This window comes from Eptesicus fuscus, chromosome 15, assembly GCF_027574615.1.
Source record: "Eptesicus fuscus isolate TK198812 chromosome 15, DD_ASM_mEF_20220401, whole genome shotgun sequence".
NCBI classification, from domain to species: domain Eukaryota; kingdom Metazoa; phylum Chordata; class Mammalia; order Chiroptera; family Vespertilionidae; genus Eptesicus; species Eptesicus fuscus.
The window spans coordinates 72,306,738-72,328,597 of NC_072487.1; the positions used below are offsets into that span (position 1 = coordinate 72,306,738).

Below are 21,860 nucleotides of genomic sequence, written 5' to 3' on the forward strand. Positions count from 1 at the left end.
TTTCACAGGAATTAGGTGATAAGTTGTATATGGTGTGTTTGACCTACCAGGTGACAGAATAAAAGAATTGTCAAGTTGCTACTGCATGCTGCTTCTGCAGGGTTGCCTCTTGAGCATTGCTAAAGCTTGTGATCAATCTTCAGCTTTGGAAAGGAGTTTCTATTTCATTTGGCTTTTTCATCCTTGGAATCTGACAGGTGATAATTATCATCCAAATTTTACAGTATTAGAGAAAATAACTAAGTTAGCTTCTCAACTGGAAAACAAGGTGTGTGGAATGGTTCTTCATGCCAGAGCTCTTCCTTAGAGCCAAATAAGGAACATCTGCCACCTAATTTAACTACCATTTGCTCGTAGTTTAGCAAATCCCTGTATCACCTTTGGTCCCTTCTTCTCAGTAAGCATTATCTGTGAACCAGGTAGCTATAGGTAGGCTTGACAGTTTCAGCACTTATTCTAGATGTTTTCCACCCTACTCACCAAACCACCTACTCAGAGTGTGCCTCAGAGTACCCCCAGATCAGGGCTTTGTTTTCTTTTCAAGCCATGCATGACTCCTGCAAAAATGGTAATTGCTGTTCTTGGTATATATCTTCCTCCCTTTCTCTGTCTTCCCTTACCATCTCCTATCCAATTCATCATCGAATCCTGTTGATTTTAATCCCCAAATAGATCTTGATTCTCTTCTTCATCCCTTAGGAAACAGTGGTTTAACCTTCCACAATTTTGAAATAAGAAATTGTAGGTTTGGTAACTTGAGATGTTTGGATTAGACCTAGATTTCTTGCTCCCTGGACTCTTCCTTGATGTTGGCCACAGATGACACGCTTAACCTCCCATGTTAGCGGCATCATTGTAACTAGAAGGATCTCATAAGGGTCTACACATTTACAACTGCCTACTGACTCTGTCTTTTCTGAGTGTAGGATATCACAAGTGAGAAGATCATTAAGATTATTTGGAAGAAAGTTATTTGGGGAAAGTATATTTCAGTTACTAGAGAATCTGATTTAAGGTGAAGTCTGACAAATGCTAATTCTTAGGCTAGAATTCTTCAAAAACCTAGTAACAAATGGCATTTTTGCTATTTGATGTAAATTGTTAATAAATACTTGATCTCCTGACACTCTGCCACCCCTCTCCCAGTAAAGAAATATTTTCCTCCTCTAGTGTTTCTTTTTGAGCAAATCTTACCTTAGTCCAGGCAGTTGCTTAAACAGACAAATCTAGAAACCCCTGGTGTATTTTTTTCCTTACTTTCCTTTTCTGTTTTCTCCACCCACTTCCCCCTCCCAAGTCATCATCAAGTCCTATTGCTTTTACCTTTCAAATAGAATCTTTTTATTTCCATTACTCTTACCTTATGCTGTTACCATCATCTCTCAATTTGACCATTGCAGTTGTCTCCTTAAATATATCTGTATTTCCTTTCATGTCCTCCTCCCACTATTCTTAGCAGTCAGAACAAATATTTTTTTAAAAAGATTTAAAATCTTTAGTAGCTTCCTCGTAGTAAAATAAAATCCAAAAATTCTTTTTTTTTCTCATTAAACTTTGTTATTTTAATGGGTCTCAAAATTCTGTGACAGATTTTTGGTCATGTTGTTTCCATTAAAAAGTACTGATTTTAAAAAAGAATAACTTAAAAACTGCCACCAAAAATTCTTATGGGGCTCACTAAGCCTGTCTAATCTGGCCCCTGCCTATCCTTCCAGATTCATCTCACACATATTCTAATTTTTACTGTGATCCAGATTTCTTTAGCCCTTTGGACTTTTCACCCTCTTTTCGGTTACAGGACCATTTCCTCTATTCATTCCTCCTCCCTCTATTCTTTGACTGACTCCTGCACATTCTCCAGGTCTCAGATTAAATGTCACTCCTTCAAGGAAACCTTTCCTGACACTATAATCTGTTAGGTTCCCCTCTGATACACTCTCATTATATCTTATGCTTTCCCTTCATCGTACTTGATATGGTCACCACAATTTGTAATTATTTATTTCTGTGATACTTGTCTAATATCTTTCTTTCCCCTAACTTTCTACTTTTCACCTTCACCCTCCGATCTCCTATAAACTCTCTGGTAGATATTATCTGTTTTGTTCCAACTGAATCTTTATTAAGTATCTAAAATACATTAGATCCTTAGTAAATACTTGTTGAATAAATTAAAGAATGAATTTATAATTGTGCTTCACCATTTTAGTATTTTTCTTAGTGATTCTAAAACTTAAAATGCATTGGCTAGTGCTTTGGAGGATGCCAAGAGTGTAATTTATAATACCATATTGATAAATTAGACTCCAAGAATGTTTAAAAATAGAAGTCTACTTTTTTTTTTGTATGATCCTAATTAATAGATCTCTCTTTGGTTAGTGCTGATTATAACTACAATTCTTTTTGTTTTTTGTCATAGACGAAAAAGGCGTAACTTCAGTAAACAAGCCACAGAAATCTTGAATGAATATTTTTACTCACACCTCAGCAACCCCTACCCCAGTGAAGAAGCCAAAGAGGAGCTGGCCAAGAAATGCAGCATCACAGTGTCCCAGGTGAGCGAGGACTCCATTGGTCTGTCTTGTTTCCCCAGTAATAGACAAACCCTGTTCTTTCCTCAGAGCATTCTCGCCAAATTACATATCCATGTGTTCCATCATCAGAGAAGACATAAAGAAAACATAATATATTTCCACATCTTTATTTAAGCTTTTAAGTTTAGATAAATTTTTTTTAAAACCTAAGTGTCGCCGAAACCGGTTTGGCTCAGTGGATAGAGAGCATCGGCCTGCGGACTCAAGGGTCCCAGGTTCGATTCTGGTCAAGGGCATGTATCTTGGTTGCGGGTACATCCCCAGTAGGGGGTGTGCAAGAGGCAGCTGATAGATGTTTCTCTCTCATTGATGTTTCTAACTCTCTATTCCTCTCTGTAAAAAATCAATAAAATATTTAAAAAAAAAAACAACAACAAAAAACCTAAGTGTCAAGGAGACAAGATAGTCACCTGCCACCCTAGTGTAAATCTTTGATAGAAAGGACATAAACATGCCATGGGAAGAGATAGTTTAGTGGCATGTAGTCCTGCTTTTCCCAATTTGGATGACTGGCTGAGGCTTCCTCCAGTGAGAAACCAATTTATTTGTTGCTGAAAAGAAATCTCTCTCTATAAAAGGCTAAGTGTCTGTACCTTCGACCAGTAGCTATGATGCACACTGACCACCAGGGGGCAGATGCTCAACGCAGGAGCTGCCATGGTGCACACTGACCATTTAAAAATAAACGGCACCACGGACCTGGCGCCAACAAACCAACACTAGGCTTCTCCCAAGTGGGACACAGGCCCTGCCACTACCCCAGAGCAACACCCCACCAAATCACAGCCAACGCTGCCGAGACCCCATGGCTCAAAATGCGGCCCACAGCCCAACCTGGAAACAGTCACTGTGGGCGCCGGGTAATGACATCACGTAGTAATGCCTGGCTTCCTTTCCCTAGTGACTAGCCTCCTTGGAGTTTCTTCAGCCCAGGAACCCAACTTGCTTTATAGCCAGGTGCAAACATTTTACAGTTTAACCAAATGTTCGTGAAGCGTTTTCACATGCCTCATCTCATTTGATTCTCACAGAAGTCCTGGAGTAGGTAGATAGGAGACTCGGTGGAATCCTATTTTCTTTTCATTAACCAGAAAACAGAGATTTAGAAAGTTTAGAAACTTGACCTGACTCAAAAGAAGTAAGAAATGGTGGAACTTGAAAATAACTTCAGGTTTTCTCACTGCACAGAATATAGTCAAACACTGGTGCAGTTAAATATTTTACCCTTTGTTCTCCTTGTGTGACCTACAATAATAATCTACTTCGTGTTGATATTTACTGCTGTGTTGCTGACAATTACCTGAAAGAGAAGTTGGGGTGCTTCACTGGGCTGGAAAAAGTTTAGCTACATCAGAAAGCAGTTCTAATTAAGCAAGTTTATTCTATATCTATAAAAGGCTAAGTTGACTCACACATGCACGATACATATAAAACACTCGCTGGCACCAATCGCATGCTTGTGTTTCGATCTGTCATTGTCGATCGTGAATTTGGTTGACACTTCTATTATAGAGAAAGGGCGAAGAGCAATATTAAAATATTTCTTCTAATTAATTTTCTTTCAATGTGCATGAATCCATGCCCCGGGACACTAGTTTAATATAACTCTTTGGTGAAAGCTTTGAGGAATTCACCAAGTCCTTTCTTGATAACCTTGCTATTATGATATTTGGGTCCCAATGATTTCTGTGCTTCCTTGTTATCCATTAAACAGAAAAATGAAGTTCATTTCTGTCACTGTTTGTATTTTGTTTTAAAGGTCTTTAATAAATTGTAGCCCTGAAGTTAGTTGTCATCATCTAACAAAAATACATTTCATTTTAAACAGGTATACTGATATTTACATTGGGGATTGCCAGCAAATAAACAACTGTACTTCCTTTAAAAATAAGTATATCCAATTGGTATTGGCTTGAAAATACAGTTTTATTTAAATATTCATATTGATGCTTATAGATTTTCATTTGAATATTATTTCTTTATACTATGCATATGCAATAGTTACCAACCTGTTTTTGCAGTGGAGCTTAAGGAAAAGCTGACTCTTGCCAGAAATTTCAATATTTCCTAGAGGTCACATAACACAAAAATTTTTAAGTAGTTTCTAAATAAATACTCCTACTCGTGCATCTGAAGTGCAAGATACTAAAGATCCCCTTCACATTCCAATGAAAGTCAATGTTATTTGAGGGAATAGGGGTTGGGTTGAAGATGATATCCAGCTCTTGTCTTGGCATTAGTTTCCATAGAACCTTTAGAGCAAACTTAGATTTATAATTAATATTTTATTTAATAGTTATTGTCATTGTCCTATATAGTGTTATTCCTTGATTTTTTCTTTTTTTGGGGGGTCATCCTCAGTTTGAAATGGAATATAGTCAAGTTGAGTCACCAGCTTATAAAAACATGCATTTTATAAAACATTACAATCTGGGTTATGTAGTACTCATTGCCACTTGAAATACTAAGGAACAATATAATTTGCTGGATTAGACAGGACAGGTGAAATTAAAAGTGCATTTATGTCAAGTGGTGTTTTCTGGAGTGTGTGCATTTCTCCAAACGTTAGTGAAAGGATTGGGCTCATGCTGAACACCAGCTGATGATGCCAAGCCTGGTTTTCTGGCTCTCATAACAGCATTCTGACTTAGAATTCCAATGTTTGCAGATCCAATTTAAAATAATGTGTTTTTGTGGTTCCTCTTCTTTTCTTTCTTTTTTATTTCTATAACATATTTACCATTGGAAAATAACACAGATCATACACATTTTTCAAAAACCGATATGCTCCTGGTTTTTCACTAGTTGCAGTATTAGCATTTTGTGTGCCATGTAGGGTTTGCCTAACATACTGCTGTGTAATAAATGAGAGAAAAGTTTCCTCTGACTATTCTAAACTAGGGAGGTTTTGCTCGCCTTCTAAAGTAGAATAGGAACCCATTCACTAGTACCAGTGATTTTAATAAACAACAACTTAGTTAATTACTAAATTAATTACTTAGTCATTTCACTTATTTTCTATAGAAAAATGACTTTGTTAGGTTTTGAAGTTTTTTTTGTAGTTGCTTTAGTGGTAGAAATAGCATAGACACAGATACATTACTCTGTCTAAAAAGCAGTTCCTAGTCTTATTTCTCCCAAGTCAGCCTTTAAAATGCAGAATTTCAATAATCAGTTTAAATTCTGGCTATTTCTTCTCCTTTTTACCCTTTTCCTGCTTAAAAAGTTAATTTCCCCTCATCAACTCCTTTACCCTACATCACTGAAATGGGAACAATGCTGTTGTCATTTTAAACTCTTGAAGGCATCAGTTACTAGCCTTATAAATTAGTGTCCTTTTGTTTAAATTGTTTAGAAGTTAAAGCAGAAAATGTTCTAGACCTGGCATGTTATCAACTTTCATATATATATATATATATATATATATATATATATATATACACACACACACACACACACACACACACACTAATAAAAGGGTAATATGCAAATTGGTCAGGACGCCCTCACAGTAACGACTGAACAGCAGGCTGCGGGGGGCGACAAGGAAGGCAGGGGGGAGTTAGTGAGGGACGACCAAACGACTGAACAGCAGGCTGTGTGGGGCGACCAGGCCATCGGGGGGGGGGCAGTTAGGGGTGATCAGGCCATCGGGGGGGGGGGGCAGTGAGGGGCGACCAGGCCATCGGCGGGGGGGCAGTTAGGGGTAATCAGGCAGGCAGGCAGGTGAGCAGTTAGGAGCCAGCGGTCCCAGATTGTGAGAGGGATGTCAGAGAGGCTGGGGATCAGGCCTAAACCGGAAGTCGGACATCCCCCGAGGGGTCCCCAATTGGAGAGGGTGCAGGCTGGGCTGAGGGGACACCCCCCGCCCCCATGCACAAAATTCATGCACCGGGCCTCTAGTGTGTGTGTGTGTGTGTGTGTGTGTGTGTGTGTGTGTGTGTAATTTAAACATTGTTTAAAATATACATCATACTAAAATACAATTAAACTTAAAATCCAGAAATTCACTCTTAGGAGAATAGTGATTGGAAAGGGGACTGCGTCCTGATCTAAAAAATGATTCCATGGGTGTATTAACTTTATGTAAATTTATCAAGTTCTATATTTATGATGTATGTTTCTTTTTTGTATATATATATTTCTACTTGACTAAAAAGTTTACTTACACAACAACAAACATGCCCTCATAGAACTTTCATTTTCCTAGGGGATATAAACAGATAAAATAAGTAAATGAGATGATAAATTAGAAGGTGATAGGTGTTAATGGAGAAAAATAAAGGAAGGGAAAGGGAACAGGAAATTCAAAGAATGAAATTTTTAATAGGTTATTAAAGAAAGCCCCTCCTGAGATAACATCTTTTGGTAAAGATTGAAGCAGATGAATTAGCAAACCATGTGGCTAATGGGTGAAGAACATTCAGGCAGAGGGAACAGTAAGTGCAAACATCTGAGGTAAAAGTGGCCTGAAGGTGGTAGAAATAGTAGGGGGTGAAGTCAAAGAGAATGTGAGGTCCAAATGATGCAGGGTTTTATAGACCACTAGAGGCTCAGTGCATGAGGCCCACCACTGCACGATCGGGGCCAGGGAACAACACAGGAGGTTGGTCAGCTGGGGAGGGACCATGGGAGGGCTCCAGGGCGTGTCCGGCCCGTCTCGCTCAGTCCCAATCGGCTGGACCCCAGCAACAAGTTAACCTACCAGTCAGAGCGACTGCCCCCTAGTGGTCAGTGCAGGTCATAGCGACTGGTCAACGGGTCAACTGTCTGCCCCATGGTGGTCAATGCACGTCATAGTGAGCAGTTGAGCGGCCTTAGCATATCATTAGCATATTATGCTTTGATTGGTTGAGTGAACGACCAGGCACTTAGCATATTAGGCTTTTATTATATAGGATGGTAATGACTTGAGCTTTTAAGGAAAACTGAGGAATCACATGATCTGACTTAAGTTTTAACAGGGTCACCAAGGCAGCTATATTAACAATAGACCCTGGAAGCAAGGAGAAGCAGAGGCACCAGGTAGAGTGCCACTGCCTATTACAGAGTAAGATGATGGTGCCTTGAGCCAGGATGATGTTGTAGAGGTGATGAGAGGTGGCTGGACTCCAAATAATGGTGAAGGGATAGCGAGAGGTTTTCTGATAGATTAGATTAGGCTGTATGAGAAGGAGAGTAAAGGATGACTAATTTTTGGCCTGAGCAGTGGAAGGATGGAATTGTCATGAAATGTATTGGGGAAGGTTTGGGGAGGAGCAGGTTTTGGGGAAAGATTAGGAGTTTGGTTTTGGACATAGTAATATATATTGTCGTTTTAAAATTTACTGTACATTATAGCATATAAATAGGCTAAATAAGTAAAAAATTTACAATTTTTATTAGTCCTACATTAATTTATGCTAATATATTATAAAGATAAATATCCTTAACATGGAATTATAGGCAGATCTCAGAATTTGAAATCTCTGCTGTCCTAAGGTTTGGTTTGATTAAGCTGGAGTTCCCCTTTTACATAACACCCTGAAAATTCACAAAAGAAGAAATTATTTCAAATGTCATAAGCCCTAAGAATCATACTTAAATTGTCACATATTCTTAGTTAGTGGAGCAGATATTAATATGCTTTTACTTTTTGGAATAGAGCTAACTTGCACTGATTATTCAAGTTAGCAAGTCACAAAAATCTCCATTGTTCTCCTGATTCCATTTTTGAATTTAAATAATTTTGGCTGTACTTTCTGTGCTAGAAGTTTTTAGAATGAAAAATATTAACTTATTCTTCATTGCTAGTCTAATTGAAATATACTGTAAAGGAAAGATTGGCTTTTTTTTTTTTTTTTTTAACAGATGAGAACCTGAAATGGTAAGAAGTTTAGTTGGCAGCATTAAGATTCATTCTTTCATTCATTCGTTTATTCAGCTAACGTATTTTGGAGCCTTGACAGTGGTGCACAAGACCCACTTTTATAAATAGCCTGTTGTGAAGAAAAGTGCCTAAAACCCTTACAGATGAGGAGACTAATGTTCAGAGAAATTAATGATTTGACAAGAGACACGGGTCTTCAGGAGGGCTGGAGGTTCTTACACAGAGGTTCTTGATAAAAAGGGAGAAACTGGATTTTTACTTTTTTCCAGCAAGAGGCAGTGTGATTCCTCTATCCCTGAGGCCTCAGCTGCAGAGTCCTGGTTTGTGAGGCACAGGCCAGGGCTTATATCACTAAGGCTGCATCATTCCCCCCTAGTTACTTCAGAGACTCCAGGCTAGTTAGTAGTCTGAGATCTCCTTACTCATTAAACTGCTTATTCCAAAGCAGTGAATATTCAGTAAGCTAATTAAAATTTGTAAGTAAGATTTCCTTATTAAAAAATGTATTAAAATAAGAAGAAGCCTGTTAAAATAATAATTAGAACAGGGGAAAAGATGACTATCAAATTACAGTATCTTTTTCAGCTATCCGTAAAGGCCTTTTTAGTTACTTTGGCAGTAGATAGAAGGCAGAAATAGATTGTGCTGTGAGTATGCAATTGGTAAACTGGAGACAAGATGAAGGAAAATGGCAGCTATTTTGTTTAAGTGGTTCTTTCACACTGTCTTAAAAGAAGGCTGCAGACCCTCTGTTCTATAAAGGCTCTGATTGTGTGTCCTAGTGGAGATGGGATATCATTAAACAGTGTGCAGAGAACAAAGGAGCTGGTTGTAAAAAGATGGGAGCTTTGAGGATGCTGGAACACTGAGTATAGATAAGGAATATCTGCAAGATTTAAAGAAAACAAGGGAAGCCTCTGATATTTTTGTTGTTCTCTACAATCTGCACTATAATTAGCATGGTCCCTAAAGCTCACTCCAGTGATGTCAGGTATATATTTACTTTACAATTGACTTTTTTAAAGGGCATCTCCAGTACTCACTTAACATGATACCCAAACTAGGGAGAGATAGAGACTGTTTCCACCTTAGGTGTAGTTTTTGAGTTTTTCTCTACCATACAAGAAGCCATAATCAGAATCATGGTCCCTCTGGTTTTTGTCCTTGTCACCTTCTTTTGCCTATTTTTTCCTTGTGAGTATTCCTTCAGTCTCCCCTTGTGCCTGTCCCTGATCATTGCATCTCACCTTTCCATGGCCTTGCTTCCATGAGGCATGTCAGACCAATAGGCGAATATATTGGGGGTCCCAGCAGAAAACAGATGGCACACTTAAATTAGAATAATTTGAGGAGAGTTTAATAAAGTGACTATGACAGAAGTATGGACAGAGTGTAGGGAAACCACAAAGGATAATACTAGTAATGCTTGGTTCTGTTACCCAACCAAGACATAGAGGTGTGTGGAGAACAGTAACTGAGACCTTAAGTAAAGGCAGTATTACAGTGAGGGAGACAGGGGAACAAAGACTTTGACTTTACTTTCTTCTCTTCTCATCTCCTACCAGTGACTTCCTTTGGTTAGAAGCTTGAGGGCTTTTGTGTGCTGGGTATTGTGCTGGGCACTGTGGCAAACAAAGAGGAATAAGATAGGGTTCTTTAGCCTTAGAAATTCTGTCAGATCCCTTGGGGGAGACAAACACGTACTGACAGGATACAGAGTTACCTGGGAGAGTGCACAGGTGCCTGTGGGTTTATGTTCTACTGAGAGGATAAGGAAAGTCTTTCAGCTTATTAGCTCTGTGACCTTGAGCAAGTCATTTAACCTACTGTGTCTCATTTTCTCATATATATAATTTGGATAAAAATAGCATGCATTTCATAAGGTTATGAGAAATTTGGTTCAATAAAATATGTAGAGCACCTAGCAGAATGCCTACCACAGAGTAAGAAGATGTAACAATAAAAATTATTATGCTATTTCTCTTGCCTTGAATGGTCTAACCCTGTCATCGCTACATAAACATAGATGTCTTATTAATTACTATTCAACACTCATTTCAAATGTCAGTTCTTCAAGAAAGCTTTACTTGTACTCCCAGTTCATATTCTTCATTATATATTCTCATAGATTCTTATACTTTTTTTGATAGTATTTATCACAATTATAACTACAATAATGAATTGTTTAATGCTGTTCCCCTAATAGATGGTGAATTCCATGTTGATAGGGACTACGGTCTTATTCAGTATTATATTCTAAACACCTAGCACAATGTACAGCACATAGACACTCAGTGAATGTTGAAGAAATGATTTAGGTAAAAAGTCAAGCTTGAGCTTGATTGGGGAAGGTCTGCAATTATGATATTTAAATATTTAGATGTCTGCAGTGATGCCTGCAATTTTGAGGTTGATCAGTTTACATGTCTGTTTTGCATTAATTAATTTATTTATTCAACGGTATTTATGCAACTAGTGATTTCTGGTTACTATGCTACATATCATAGTGAGTACAATAGAGACTCTGTCCTTGTGGAGCTTATTCTAATGAGGAGAGAAGGATAATTGAGATATATAATTATAAATAATAACATATGCAATTATTATATTATGGTGATAAGTGCTATGAAATGAATTATGGGAGATAAGGAATTCTGGGTTGAGGTATATGATTAGAATGAAAGATTATCCCAGCACCAAATTGTAAGATCAATTTGAGGGGGAACCAATAGAATGAAAGTGACTACATAAATTATTGGTATAATTCAGGCAAGAGGTGGTGAAGATTCAAATTAGGCCACTAAGAGTGGAAAATAGGGATGGATTTGAAAGTAGAACTGATATTTTGGAGATTGGGTAAATAATTGGATATGAATTTAATGTTATGGTAATAAGTGCTATGAAATGAATTATGAGAGATAAAGAATTCTGGGTTGAGGTATATGATCAGAGGCAATCCAATGGCCTAGGCTTATGACTTGCCCTAGCTAAGCTCTGAGCCCAGGAGTGGAAGAGGGTAAAAGAACTAATGGGTTACAGTAACACCACTGGGACCTTGTCAGATGACTGGGCTGAAGATCAAGGGAGAAAAGTTCTAAAGTAATAGTTTCCTTTTCTCCCTCTTGATTCCCTAAAGTTAGATATTTAGGAAATATGGCTCTGCAGTACTCCAGATTTTTTTAACCAAAACTAAATTTTGTTACTTGTGTTCCATTTAGGCAGTGGTACCATTATTTCTTATTACTCATTTTGAGAAATTGGTACTTTAACTCCAGATGATTGTACATACTTAGTATAGGAAGATGCAGAAAAGTCACTCGGACTCCACTCCACCATTATTAAGTAGCAGTGTGACCTTAAGCTAATTATTTAACCTGAAGTTTCCATTGTTTGATCTGTAAAATTAGGATAATGGTATTTTCATCAGAGGTTTGAGGGCTAAATGAGATCATATATGTTACAGGGCCGGCCATATCATTAGTGCTTGATAAATGCGAATTTGTCACCCATTCAAACCAGTTTTCTTGCTGGGTATGTTGTGCATACAGAGCCTTGTAAAGGTGCCAAAAGAAAAAGGGAACAGAGGCTCTGCCCTCCAGCAAACAAGTGTGCAGGCAGCCCTAGCCCTTCATAGGCTCCATAAAGGTGAGCCCGGGAGCCATGGGATGGCCAGGGTTTGGCAATGGGGTTATGTCTATTAGTCTTTGAATAGACCTACCTACCCTTGGTGTATTTTTTACTCTAAAAATGTATGTGATTTGTTTTTAGTGAGAATTAATTATGTATGTTGAAAGGGTAATATATGTTTTGAGGACATTTTAAATAAATTCAGTGAAAATTTCTGGATTTTTCAAAAGTAAAGAAAACTGGGGTATGTATTTGGTAGGGACTGGTATTTGACTAAATAAGGGTTTCCACGAAACAAAAGGCTTGACTATAGAACACTTAATAAACTTTGATGTTTTCATTTATAGGAATTAGATTGACATGACACTTATCTAGACAAAAAATCTGGCCCATTATTGTTCATTAGAGAGTGCTCTTGAGTTTAGTTTTTGGATGCTGATCTTTCGCCTGGTAAATGTCTCCACCTCTCAGTGCAGCTGATGGGAGGTAGTTTCACAGTTGAGATGTCAGTGTTTCAAAACCTGCCAAAGGCTTTCCATGGAGCCTATGAAGGAACCAATTCAGTTGTACACCTAGCACATTTTACTTTTTTAAATGAGAGAATTTTAAAGAAAAGCATCTTTAACTGAAAATATCATCTGTGGTCATTTAGAACCATCCCTGAGCACGTGTTTTAGGGAGACGAATGGTGTCATCTCTTTTCTATGTGCTGTGGCCGGGAGGCTGACGTTTTATATACTTTTGCAGATGAACCTCTTTGTGAATGTCATGAGTAGTTATCAGTCTATCATGCATAGAGTAGAAAGGGCAAAGCCAGACTGTGAGGGTGTCAGTACATTATGGCAGTAAAATTTTTCACAGCCTCAAATAAAAAAAATATAGTACTTGACAAGTGAATCTGTTTTAAATTATTTCAAATACTATGGAAACTGAATTTCTATTGTTCAGTTCTCCTATTAGAAGTGGGTTGTGTTTCAAGTTGGTTTTTAAGACAATTGTTAGGAATTTGGAACTTATTTTCTAAAAAGAAAACATGATTTGGATTCTTGGGCTAGCCCACATTTTAACAATAAAAGAGCCAAAATATTTTGCACTGAAAAGGTAGAATGTACTTTTATAGCCTTAGCCATTTAATACAATGGAAAAGAAATAAAATATTTTTTGAATTTTTTAAAATTAAGAGTATTAATTAGAAACAGTTTCTACTAGATAAGGGATAGTGGGAAAAGCACAGGAAAGGCTGTGTGACCTCAGGCAAGTTACATAAAGTTTCTGACTCTGTTTCTACATTAGTAAAACTGGGTCTTATCTAAATAAGATAATTGATGTAAAGTTCCTGACCCAATGGCTGGCTCATAATGCAGTCTCCATCTATGGCTGCTGTTATAAATATAGGTATAAGTAGGATATAAGCCCAGGTTTCCTACAAATTCTAGGTCCAGTGCATTGTCATGCAAGTGGCTGTCATGTTGGGGCAGGAGTGAGGAGGGACAAGGAGGCATAGGTAATATCAGCTCCTTATGCAGAGTAGTAGCCCAGCAGGTATGTGCAGACAGGAGCTCTATATTCTCCTCTGATAGGAAGTTTATTATGCTGAGCACCCCCTTTTCTCTTCTCTCTCTCTTTTTTTTTTAATTTAAATTCTTGATGGTTGAAAGTATTACATATGTCTCCTTTTTCTCCCGTTTACCTCTCCCTGGCTGCTCCCACCCTCCAACACCTGCCCTCACCCGCCTACTGTCTGTGTCCATTGGTTTTGCTTATATTCATGCATACAAGTCCTTTGGTTGGTCTCTTGCCCTCCCCTCCAACCCTCCCCTGCCTTCCCTCTGAGGTCTGATGGGCTGTTCCATGTACTCATAGCCTTTATCCCACCAGCACTGGGAACATGGACTGGCTCTCCCCAGAATTCAAAGCTCCTGTAAAAAGGGAGACCTGACCTGACCTTTGTGGCTACAGGAAGAAAGAGGTCTTTGTTGTTGCTCTTTTAAAAAAAACACCACACCTGTTTTTATTGATTTTTTTTTTTTTTTTTTTTTTGAGAGAGAGAGAGGAAGGAAGAGGGAGAGAGAGAGAAATATTGATGATAGAGAAACATCAATTGGCTGCCTCCTGCACACCCGGGATTGAACCTGTAACCAGGGCATATGCCCTGACCCGAAATCGAACCAGCGACCTCTTGGGGACTATGCTCAATCCACTGAGCCACACTGGCCTGGCTGTTGTTGCTCTTGTTGCTTGTTTGTTCTCAGAAAAGGGAGAGGTAACATTTATTAGGTGCCTAGTACATCTCAGGCATAGTCCTGTGTATTTTAACATGTTATCTCATTTAATGTTCATGGCAGCCCTGTGAGTAGTAGGCATCGCTATCCCGTCTTGTACATCAGGAAAGGAGAACATTAGATGACATGACCATACCAAGGTAACACGGGAAATCACAGAGCTGGGTTTCACCCAGGTCTGTCTGGCTCCTAATCCCTTGCTCAGCTGCCGTCTGGATTCTCAAGGGAATGCACACAAGTGGTTATCTACAGTATGTCCAGCCGTTCTGTCCTTACACTGAGCGTGCATCCTCAGTGTGCATCCAGGAGTGGGAGGGCGGGGAGTAGGATGAGATTTAGTTTATTAGCACCATTAACTTAAAAAATGGAATAGTCTTTGGCTTCCATCCCTCATTTTAAATTGAATCACATAATGGGGATGAAACATATTGATTAGGGAGAAACTATTTATTAGAGGTAAAATTGTTTACCATGTAAATATGCTACATGTTCCATTATACCCGACTTGGCATTTCAGCATTTCATAATCTGTTGCATTTAATTAGGCACAGAACATAAAGTGTGCAGCACAAGTAAACATGGGAACCACAATCACATATTTTTCTAAGATTTGTGCTTCATAAATTTTTAGTTTGCTAATCTCAATAATGATGTTTCAGTGTCAGCTGCTTCTTTTCCAAACAAGTGCTGATCCTCTCCCCAATGTGTTTTATGCAGGGAAGCAAAACTGAGGAGCGCTAAAGTTCCGCACTTCTGCCTCTCGAAGATTAAGTCTTTACATAATAATTTTTCTCTTTTAAAAATTTAACATTGTTATTTAAATGATAAATAAATGTAGTGATAGAATTTAAAATGTAAGATGCAACTAATGCTAATTTAAAAATTGCCTTTCGGTGACGGTACTGACATTGTAGATGGCTTAGTTTTTTAATTTGAGCATGGAGTTTTTCTTAAATGCAAAGCAGTCTGGGAAAGTTTAATCACTTGAAATTTACAAAATGTCTGATTTTAATTATTTCAAGAGTTCTTGGGCCTGAATCCCCTCCTCCAGATAGAATACAGGAGTGGAATTGCTGGTTCCTGGAGCTGTGTGGGCTGCACAGGGCCTGACACTCTCATTCTTAAAGATTGTTAAAGGAGTTCTCAGTGATTGCTTTAAAATGCAGATTGGTTCCCTTTTCCACTGGAAAGTACATTTTTTCCGATTTAAAATATTCCTTATCTGAAATCTCTTTGGATAATACTTGAAAACATATAGGAAAGCACAAAAATAGAAATTTCTTATAAATCTACTCAAAAGATTAGTACATGTTTCCTAGTAATTTTTTCTGTGTACACATGCATGTGTGTATATGTGTACATGTGCCCAGCTACATATGTCTGTGTGTGACTATTTTTTTAATTGATTTGAGAGAGAGAGAGAGAGAGAGAGTGAGAGAGAGAGAGAGAGAGAGAGAAAGAAACCAATTTGTTGTTCCACTTATTTGTGCATTCGTTGGTTGATTCTTCTATGTGCCCTAACCTGGGCTAGAACCCCCAACCTTAGCATATCGGAATGGTGCTCTAATTAACTGAGCTATCCAGCCAGGGCTATGTGTGACTATTGTTACCCCCAAAAGTTCTTATGCTTATGCAAAGAAAGAAATTGCCCTTTTCATACTCTTTATATTATGAATAAATATTCTTCCTCAACATGATTTTCAGTCAATGATCATATTCTGTTTATACAGAAGTGTTATAAATTAATCTCATTTTTTCAGCTATTAAATGTGGGATTGTAGCAATCTTTTGGCACATATATTTCTAAATATTTCTTCTAGACAAGTTCTCAGTAAGGCTGTAAGAGAGTATATACATATTTGCTAGCTTACTCTCCAGAAAGGTTATGCTAAATAATAAGTAAGCTGTATCTACCCAACGTTAGGTTGATTTCTCTAATCAGAACGTTTTTGAGTTCCTGAGCTGGCAAATTTGTTCTTTGTCTAGCTCCAAAAAGGTCTCTGTGATACATAGAAGTGGTTGCCTGCGTAAGCCCTGTTTTTGTAGCTGAAGGTTTTTACTAGGCACACCCCATCCAAGGGGCTCTCACACAAAGAAGTTAAAATGTAATCAGAGCTAGTCTGCTCACTTAAGACAGCAGTCTCGAACTAGGGTATAAATGCTCCACAACGTAAGTGAGGATTTTCCAAAGGGGACTAGGGCGCGCCTGGTGTTAGGGTTCTCACTGGCCAGCTTTCCTTAGGTGTGTATGTCCCTAAAATCCAGGGGCCTCGGAAAGTTGCTGTGGTGGGAAGCATGTGTGGGTTTCCTTTTCCCTCCTCCCCTCTCTCACTTGGCCTTTTCCCACTTTGTGAAAGGAATACTCCCACCCAGTACAATGGCGTATTGCCCCAAAGAGTGGGACCTTCTCCAGTGCCCAGCAGGGGATATGTGAGATAGCAGTGATAACCAAACCTCCTTCAGTCAGCATTTTAGAACTCCACACCCCTCTGATTAGGAAATGCATGTGTGATAAAAACTTACTTTCCATGGTCAAAATAAGTTTCTATTTATCAAAACAAGTGTTTGTATTGTTTTCATCAATTTTAGACTAACTGTAATGATAACTTAATCCAAAAGCATATGTTAAACATGTAAAGCCTTATAATTATAGGAAGTAACATTTAAAATTTTCAATTTCCATATATTTCTATCATAGAGCATTAAAATATATTGCATTAAGATAATGTGGGAGGGAAACGAAATGAAAATACTCTTCCAAGAATAAAAAAGAACACAAAATTTTAACTGTTAAAGAAAAGCAAGTCTGTGTATTTTTAAAATTGCTTTGCTACTTAGATTTGGTTGGATACATTTTAAAGAACAGTGTTACTGTTTCATTTCAAAATGTCAACATTCATAACAAACTGAAATAACATTTTTTTACAGCTACATAAACTCATAATGAAAAATTATAGATGCCAACTTTAAAAATGTGCAAAGGAGGAAAAATATGTGAGTGGGTACCTGATTTTTCAAAATTTCTTTAGGGCGTTTTCCAGCAAAAGATGTGTAGACCACTGATACAGGGCAGGCACCTGGGTGGAAAACCGGCCTCACCTGGCCTCAGGTGGCCTCACCAGAACCCATGCTCCACTGTACGTTTAGAAATCTCAGGCTCAAGCTCCGTCTTCCCTCTGCTTAGCTGGCACTTATCTGAGCCCATGGGGGGCGGGAAGGGTATGAGATAGCCTACAGAACCCTCCTCAGGCTTTCCCTTGCCTAGAGCATGTCCTGTTCCTTAGCCAGAGCCAACCGTCCTTCGGGTGCCTTTCATCTTCTTGCTCATCCCCTGATACCCATGCCCCCCCCCCCCCCCCCTCATTGCTCCCTCCTTCTCCCTCACAGAAATGTTCCTCACTTGTTAGCCCTCCACTCAGATGTCACCACTTCTGTTAACGCTCCTCGATTCTCCTTTCCTCTTTCCCTTTAGAATGGTTTTTCCTTCCTCTTTCACTACAAAGAGGGGTTTAGAGGTTAAGAAGAGAATTAAGTTAGAAAGTAGAATAAGTCTCTGGGATCTTGGAGAGGTCTAGGGAGAGGGAGGCAGCAGCTTATGTTTTTGGTTTGTTTGAATCAACACAGCTTCTAGAGGTTTGTACCTCTGAAATGTGGAGTCTCAATAAAAATTCTGTTGAATTGAATTGAACCGAAGCTGAGGTCCAGTTCAAGTTCCATCTTACTTTGGGAGTCTGCTCTGATTTTCCAGACTTGCTGGGACTTCTTTTCCTCCATTATCCTGCTGCATTTAGAATCTGTACTGTACAGCTTGGTGTGTGATCATCACTGCCCTGCCATTTTCCTAACTATTTTTGTGTCTAGCATTGCTTTCATAGTAACCATATTGTAATTCGAGGCAGGTAGAGAGGTCCATGTGTATTTTTTCATCTCCCCACGGCACCTAGTACTGTAAGTAGGTCCTCGAATAACATTATTTTGTTCAATGTCATTTTGTTATTACATTGAGATAGCATAGGAACTTAACTCTTGTTTATATCAATTAATCTATGGTAAAGTTGGTTTTATTCAACGTTGTTTTGCTTAAAATCGCAGAACCTGTCGACAACCTAAAGTGAGGCCTTCCTTACTGCATTGGCCATATAACAGATATTCAGTAAACATATCCCAACTGATTATACAATGGGAAAGAAAGGTGATGGGAAACCTGAGGTTGAAATCTGGATCCATCATACTTTGCCCTGTGATTTTGAGCAATTTGTGTATAGTCTGGATCGCTTGTTTCTTCGTTGATAAAACCTGGGTGGTAGTACTAGCTAATAGTTACCAGGTAATCACTGTGCCAGAATCATGAATGCACCCAACAATTCCATGAGGAAGATATTACTGTTATTCTTATTGTATATGAGAGGAGACACAGAAATTATTAGAGTAACCTGCCCCAAATGCTCAGAGTAAGTGGCAGAGTGTGGATTTGAAACCAGACCCTGAGTCCCAAGCACTTACCATATGTGAGACTGCCCATATCTGACTTTTCTAATTCAGAGGTGAAGATTCTAAGTGAAAGAAAGGTCCAAGTACCTTGTTGAAGAAGGTAAAAAGGCAACACAGAAGTTGAATTTGGTTATATTTGCAAAAGAGTTTTACTCCTTGCCCCTCCCTGTCCTTCCCCCCTTTCCCCCAGCTTTATTAAGAGATAATTGAGCCCTGGCCGGTTTGGCTCAGTGGATGGAGCATCAGCCTGCAGACTGAAGGGTCCTGGGTTTGATTCCGGTCAGGGCACATGCCTGGGTTGTGGGCTCAGATCCCCAGTGGGGGGCGTGCAGGAGGCTGATGTGTGTGATCATCACTGCCCTGCCATTTTGATCAATGATTGTCTCTCATCATTGATGTTTCTATCTCTCTCTCCCTCTCCCTTCCTCTCTGAAATCAATATATATATAAAGATATAATTCAGCACTGTTCGTGACCTGTGGTCATGCTGTGGCTGACGGGTTCCATTCCAGTGCAACAGCAGCCCCACGGCCACGACACTGACTGACTGATGGTGGCTGTCAGTTTCAGGTCTTGGAGACAAGCATGTGGGGGAAAAAAAGATATAATTGACACATAACATTGTATAAGTTTAAGGTGAACAACTGTTGATTTGATATAATTATAAATTGTAAAATAATTGCCACCACAGTATTAGCTCCCACCACCATCCAGTCACATAGTTACCATTTCTTTTTAGTAGTGAGAACATTTAAGACCTACTTTGTTAGCAATATTTAAGTATATGATACAGTATTATTAGCTGTGGTCACCATGCTTTACATGAGATCCCCAACTTGTTAATTTTATAAATGACTAGAGGCCCGTTGCACGAAGATTTGTGCAATAGGCCTTCCTTCCCCTGGCTCCCGGCACCGGTTTTCCTCCGGCACCTGGGACCCAGGCCTTCGCTCTGGCTGCCGCCTCCCATCTTTGCTCCGGCCAGAATCTTTGCTCCTGCCGGAGCCTTCAGTCTTCACTCCAGCCAGAGCACTGCTCCTGTAGATCCCTCTGCCCTCCCCCGCATAGCAGGCCTCCCGCCCCGCCCGGCCGCTCCGCACCTTATGTGTGCTGCCCAGAGGCCCGGAGCCGGCTGGGAGGCGGGGCCGTCCCTATCTTTGTCGGGCTAATTTGCATACTCACTCCTGATTGGCTGGTTGGTGTCGTGAAGTGATGGTCAGTTTACATGTTTCTCCTTTATTAATGTTGATGTTTATACCCTTTGACCAATATCTCCTTCCCCTTCCTCCCCCCCCCGCCCCCCGCCAACTCTGGTAACCACCCCTCTACTATCTGTTCCTCTAGTTTCTGTCTTAGATTCGTGTATAAAATCATTTTTTGAAATATTTTTATTTATTATAGAGAGCAAGGGAGCAAGATAGATAGAAACATTGATAATGAGAGAGAATCATTATTCAGCTGCCTCCTGCACATCCCCCACTGGGGATCGAGTCTACAACCTGGGCATGTGCCCTGACCAGGAATCAAACCATGACCTCTTGGTTCATAAGTTGAGACTCAACCACTGAGCCATGAGACTGGGAAAAACATTTTGCTTTTTAAAAGCAATTGGCAATCTGCAGCTAGCTGAGGTTTGGGGAAATGCATGGCTATAGTAAATGGGAGAGACCGGAAGCTTTTCTGGCCACTTCTTGGCTTTGCAGAAAGGCTCCAGAAAATTAGCAGCCAGCAAAATGTTCACTACTCATTCCCCTGATTGCCAAAAACTCACAGTCTGGGAGCTGATAGCAATGAACATCAGTGGAAGGAAGAGAATACTTATGCTTTTATTCTCGTTCTTAATTGATTTTGAAATTCTTGCCTGGCCCTTTGCCTTCTGCATAGTCCAGAGTCATGAATCCTTGATACGTGGCTCAAAAGAGAAGCACAGGACAGTGTATTCTCTTTCCCTCCACCAATTTCCTGCCCGCGTTTCTATTCAGGGACCTGTGTACACACCATCCAGTTCAGAGATGAAGCAAGCTCTGCTCGCTTAGTGCCCCCTGTGTACTGCCTGGCTCCACCGAGAGCGCGTGTAGGAGGGGCCACATGTGATGTGAAGCTTTGGGGGCTTCCTACTGGGTGATGATAGGGGTTCTTTGGCAACTAATTGTATCCATCTGTTTTTAAAAAGGTGAAAGAGAATTCCTGAACTTAGGTGTCCATTTATACATTAATTATGTTGATCTCATTTGCAGCAATATGGTCTTAATAGCTGTATTGCTGCAATGCCCAAATCTGTGATATCAGAATGTGACGTGCATATTTTAATTTGAGAAATAGTTTAACATTTTTAGATATTCATTTAGATGTGGTTATGCAGGTTAAACATAAGGTATGATCACTGCTTCTTTCATTGCTTCCAATTAAACCTTGCTTGTTAGTTTAACCTCTAGGTAATCCCATCAAACAATTGATGTCAAGGAAACACTGCCCACAGTAGCTTCGGATGAGTGGCCATTAATTTTAATTGCCTTGATATTAAAGATTAAGAAGTATTGGGACTAGCAGAATAGAAACGATCTGATGTCAAGCAAACCCACTTGCTAAAGCTTCCCCAGGCTGCTGGTGATATTAAAATTTTACTGTGAGAATTAAATAAACCTTTATTAGTGATGACTGTTGTTTGATTGGTCCAGGGGTAAGCATAAACACAGGATTCTTACATATCTAGAGATGAGACCTTCGATGGTACAGAGATTCCTCAATTATGAAACTGTTAATAAAGCTGTAATCTGATTTTCCAGGCCAGGTTTCATTAATGTATTATAGCTTCTCTGATTGTCAAGGTAATATTAACTACAAAGCACAGAATCCAACAGAGAATTGTTTAGAAGAGGAGAATTCTAAGATGGGCCTTTGTTGCTAAATTCAGAGTTGGGGAATTTTCATTAATTATGCTTAATAAATGCCAAATTCCCTCCCAACCAGGAGTATCTCCCTTTGCACTGTAGATAT

The 21,860-nt window shown here is 39.3% G+C and overlaps 1 protein-coding gene and 1 non-coding gene across 3 annotated transcripts in view; both read left to right on the forward strand.

Annotated features, from left to right (window-relative positions):
* The window catches only part of PBX3 (PBX homeobox 3), a 187,547-nt gene that overhangs the window by 156,839 nt on the left and 8,848 nt on the right, over window positions 1-21,860 (forward strand). For both annotated transcript variants that reach the window (XM_008155306.2, XM_028130866.2), the window contains exon 5: window positions 2,420-2,555. In XM_008155306.2, coding sequence (XP_008153528.1) covers window positions 2,420-2,555 — 136 coding nt within the window. The remainder of the gene's footprint in view (window positions 1-2,419; window positions 2,556-21,860) is intronic.
* Window positions 19,324-19,448, forward strand: LOC114227706 (small nucleolar RNA SNORA54). Its single transcript, XR_003613784.1, has one exon. It is a non-coding gene; the product is annotated as a small nucleolar RNA SNORA54 (small nucleolar RNA).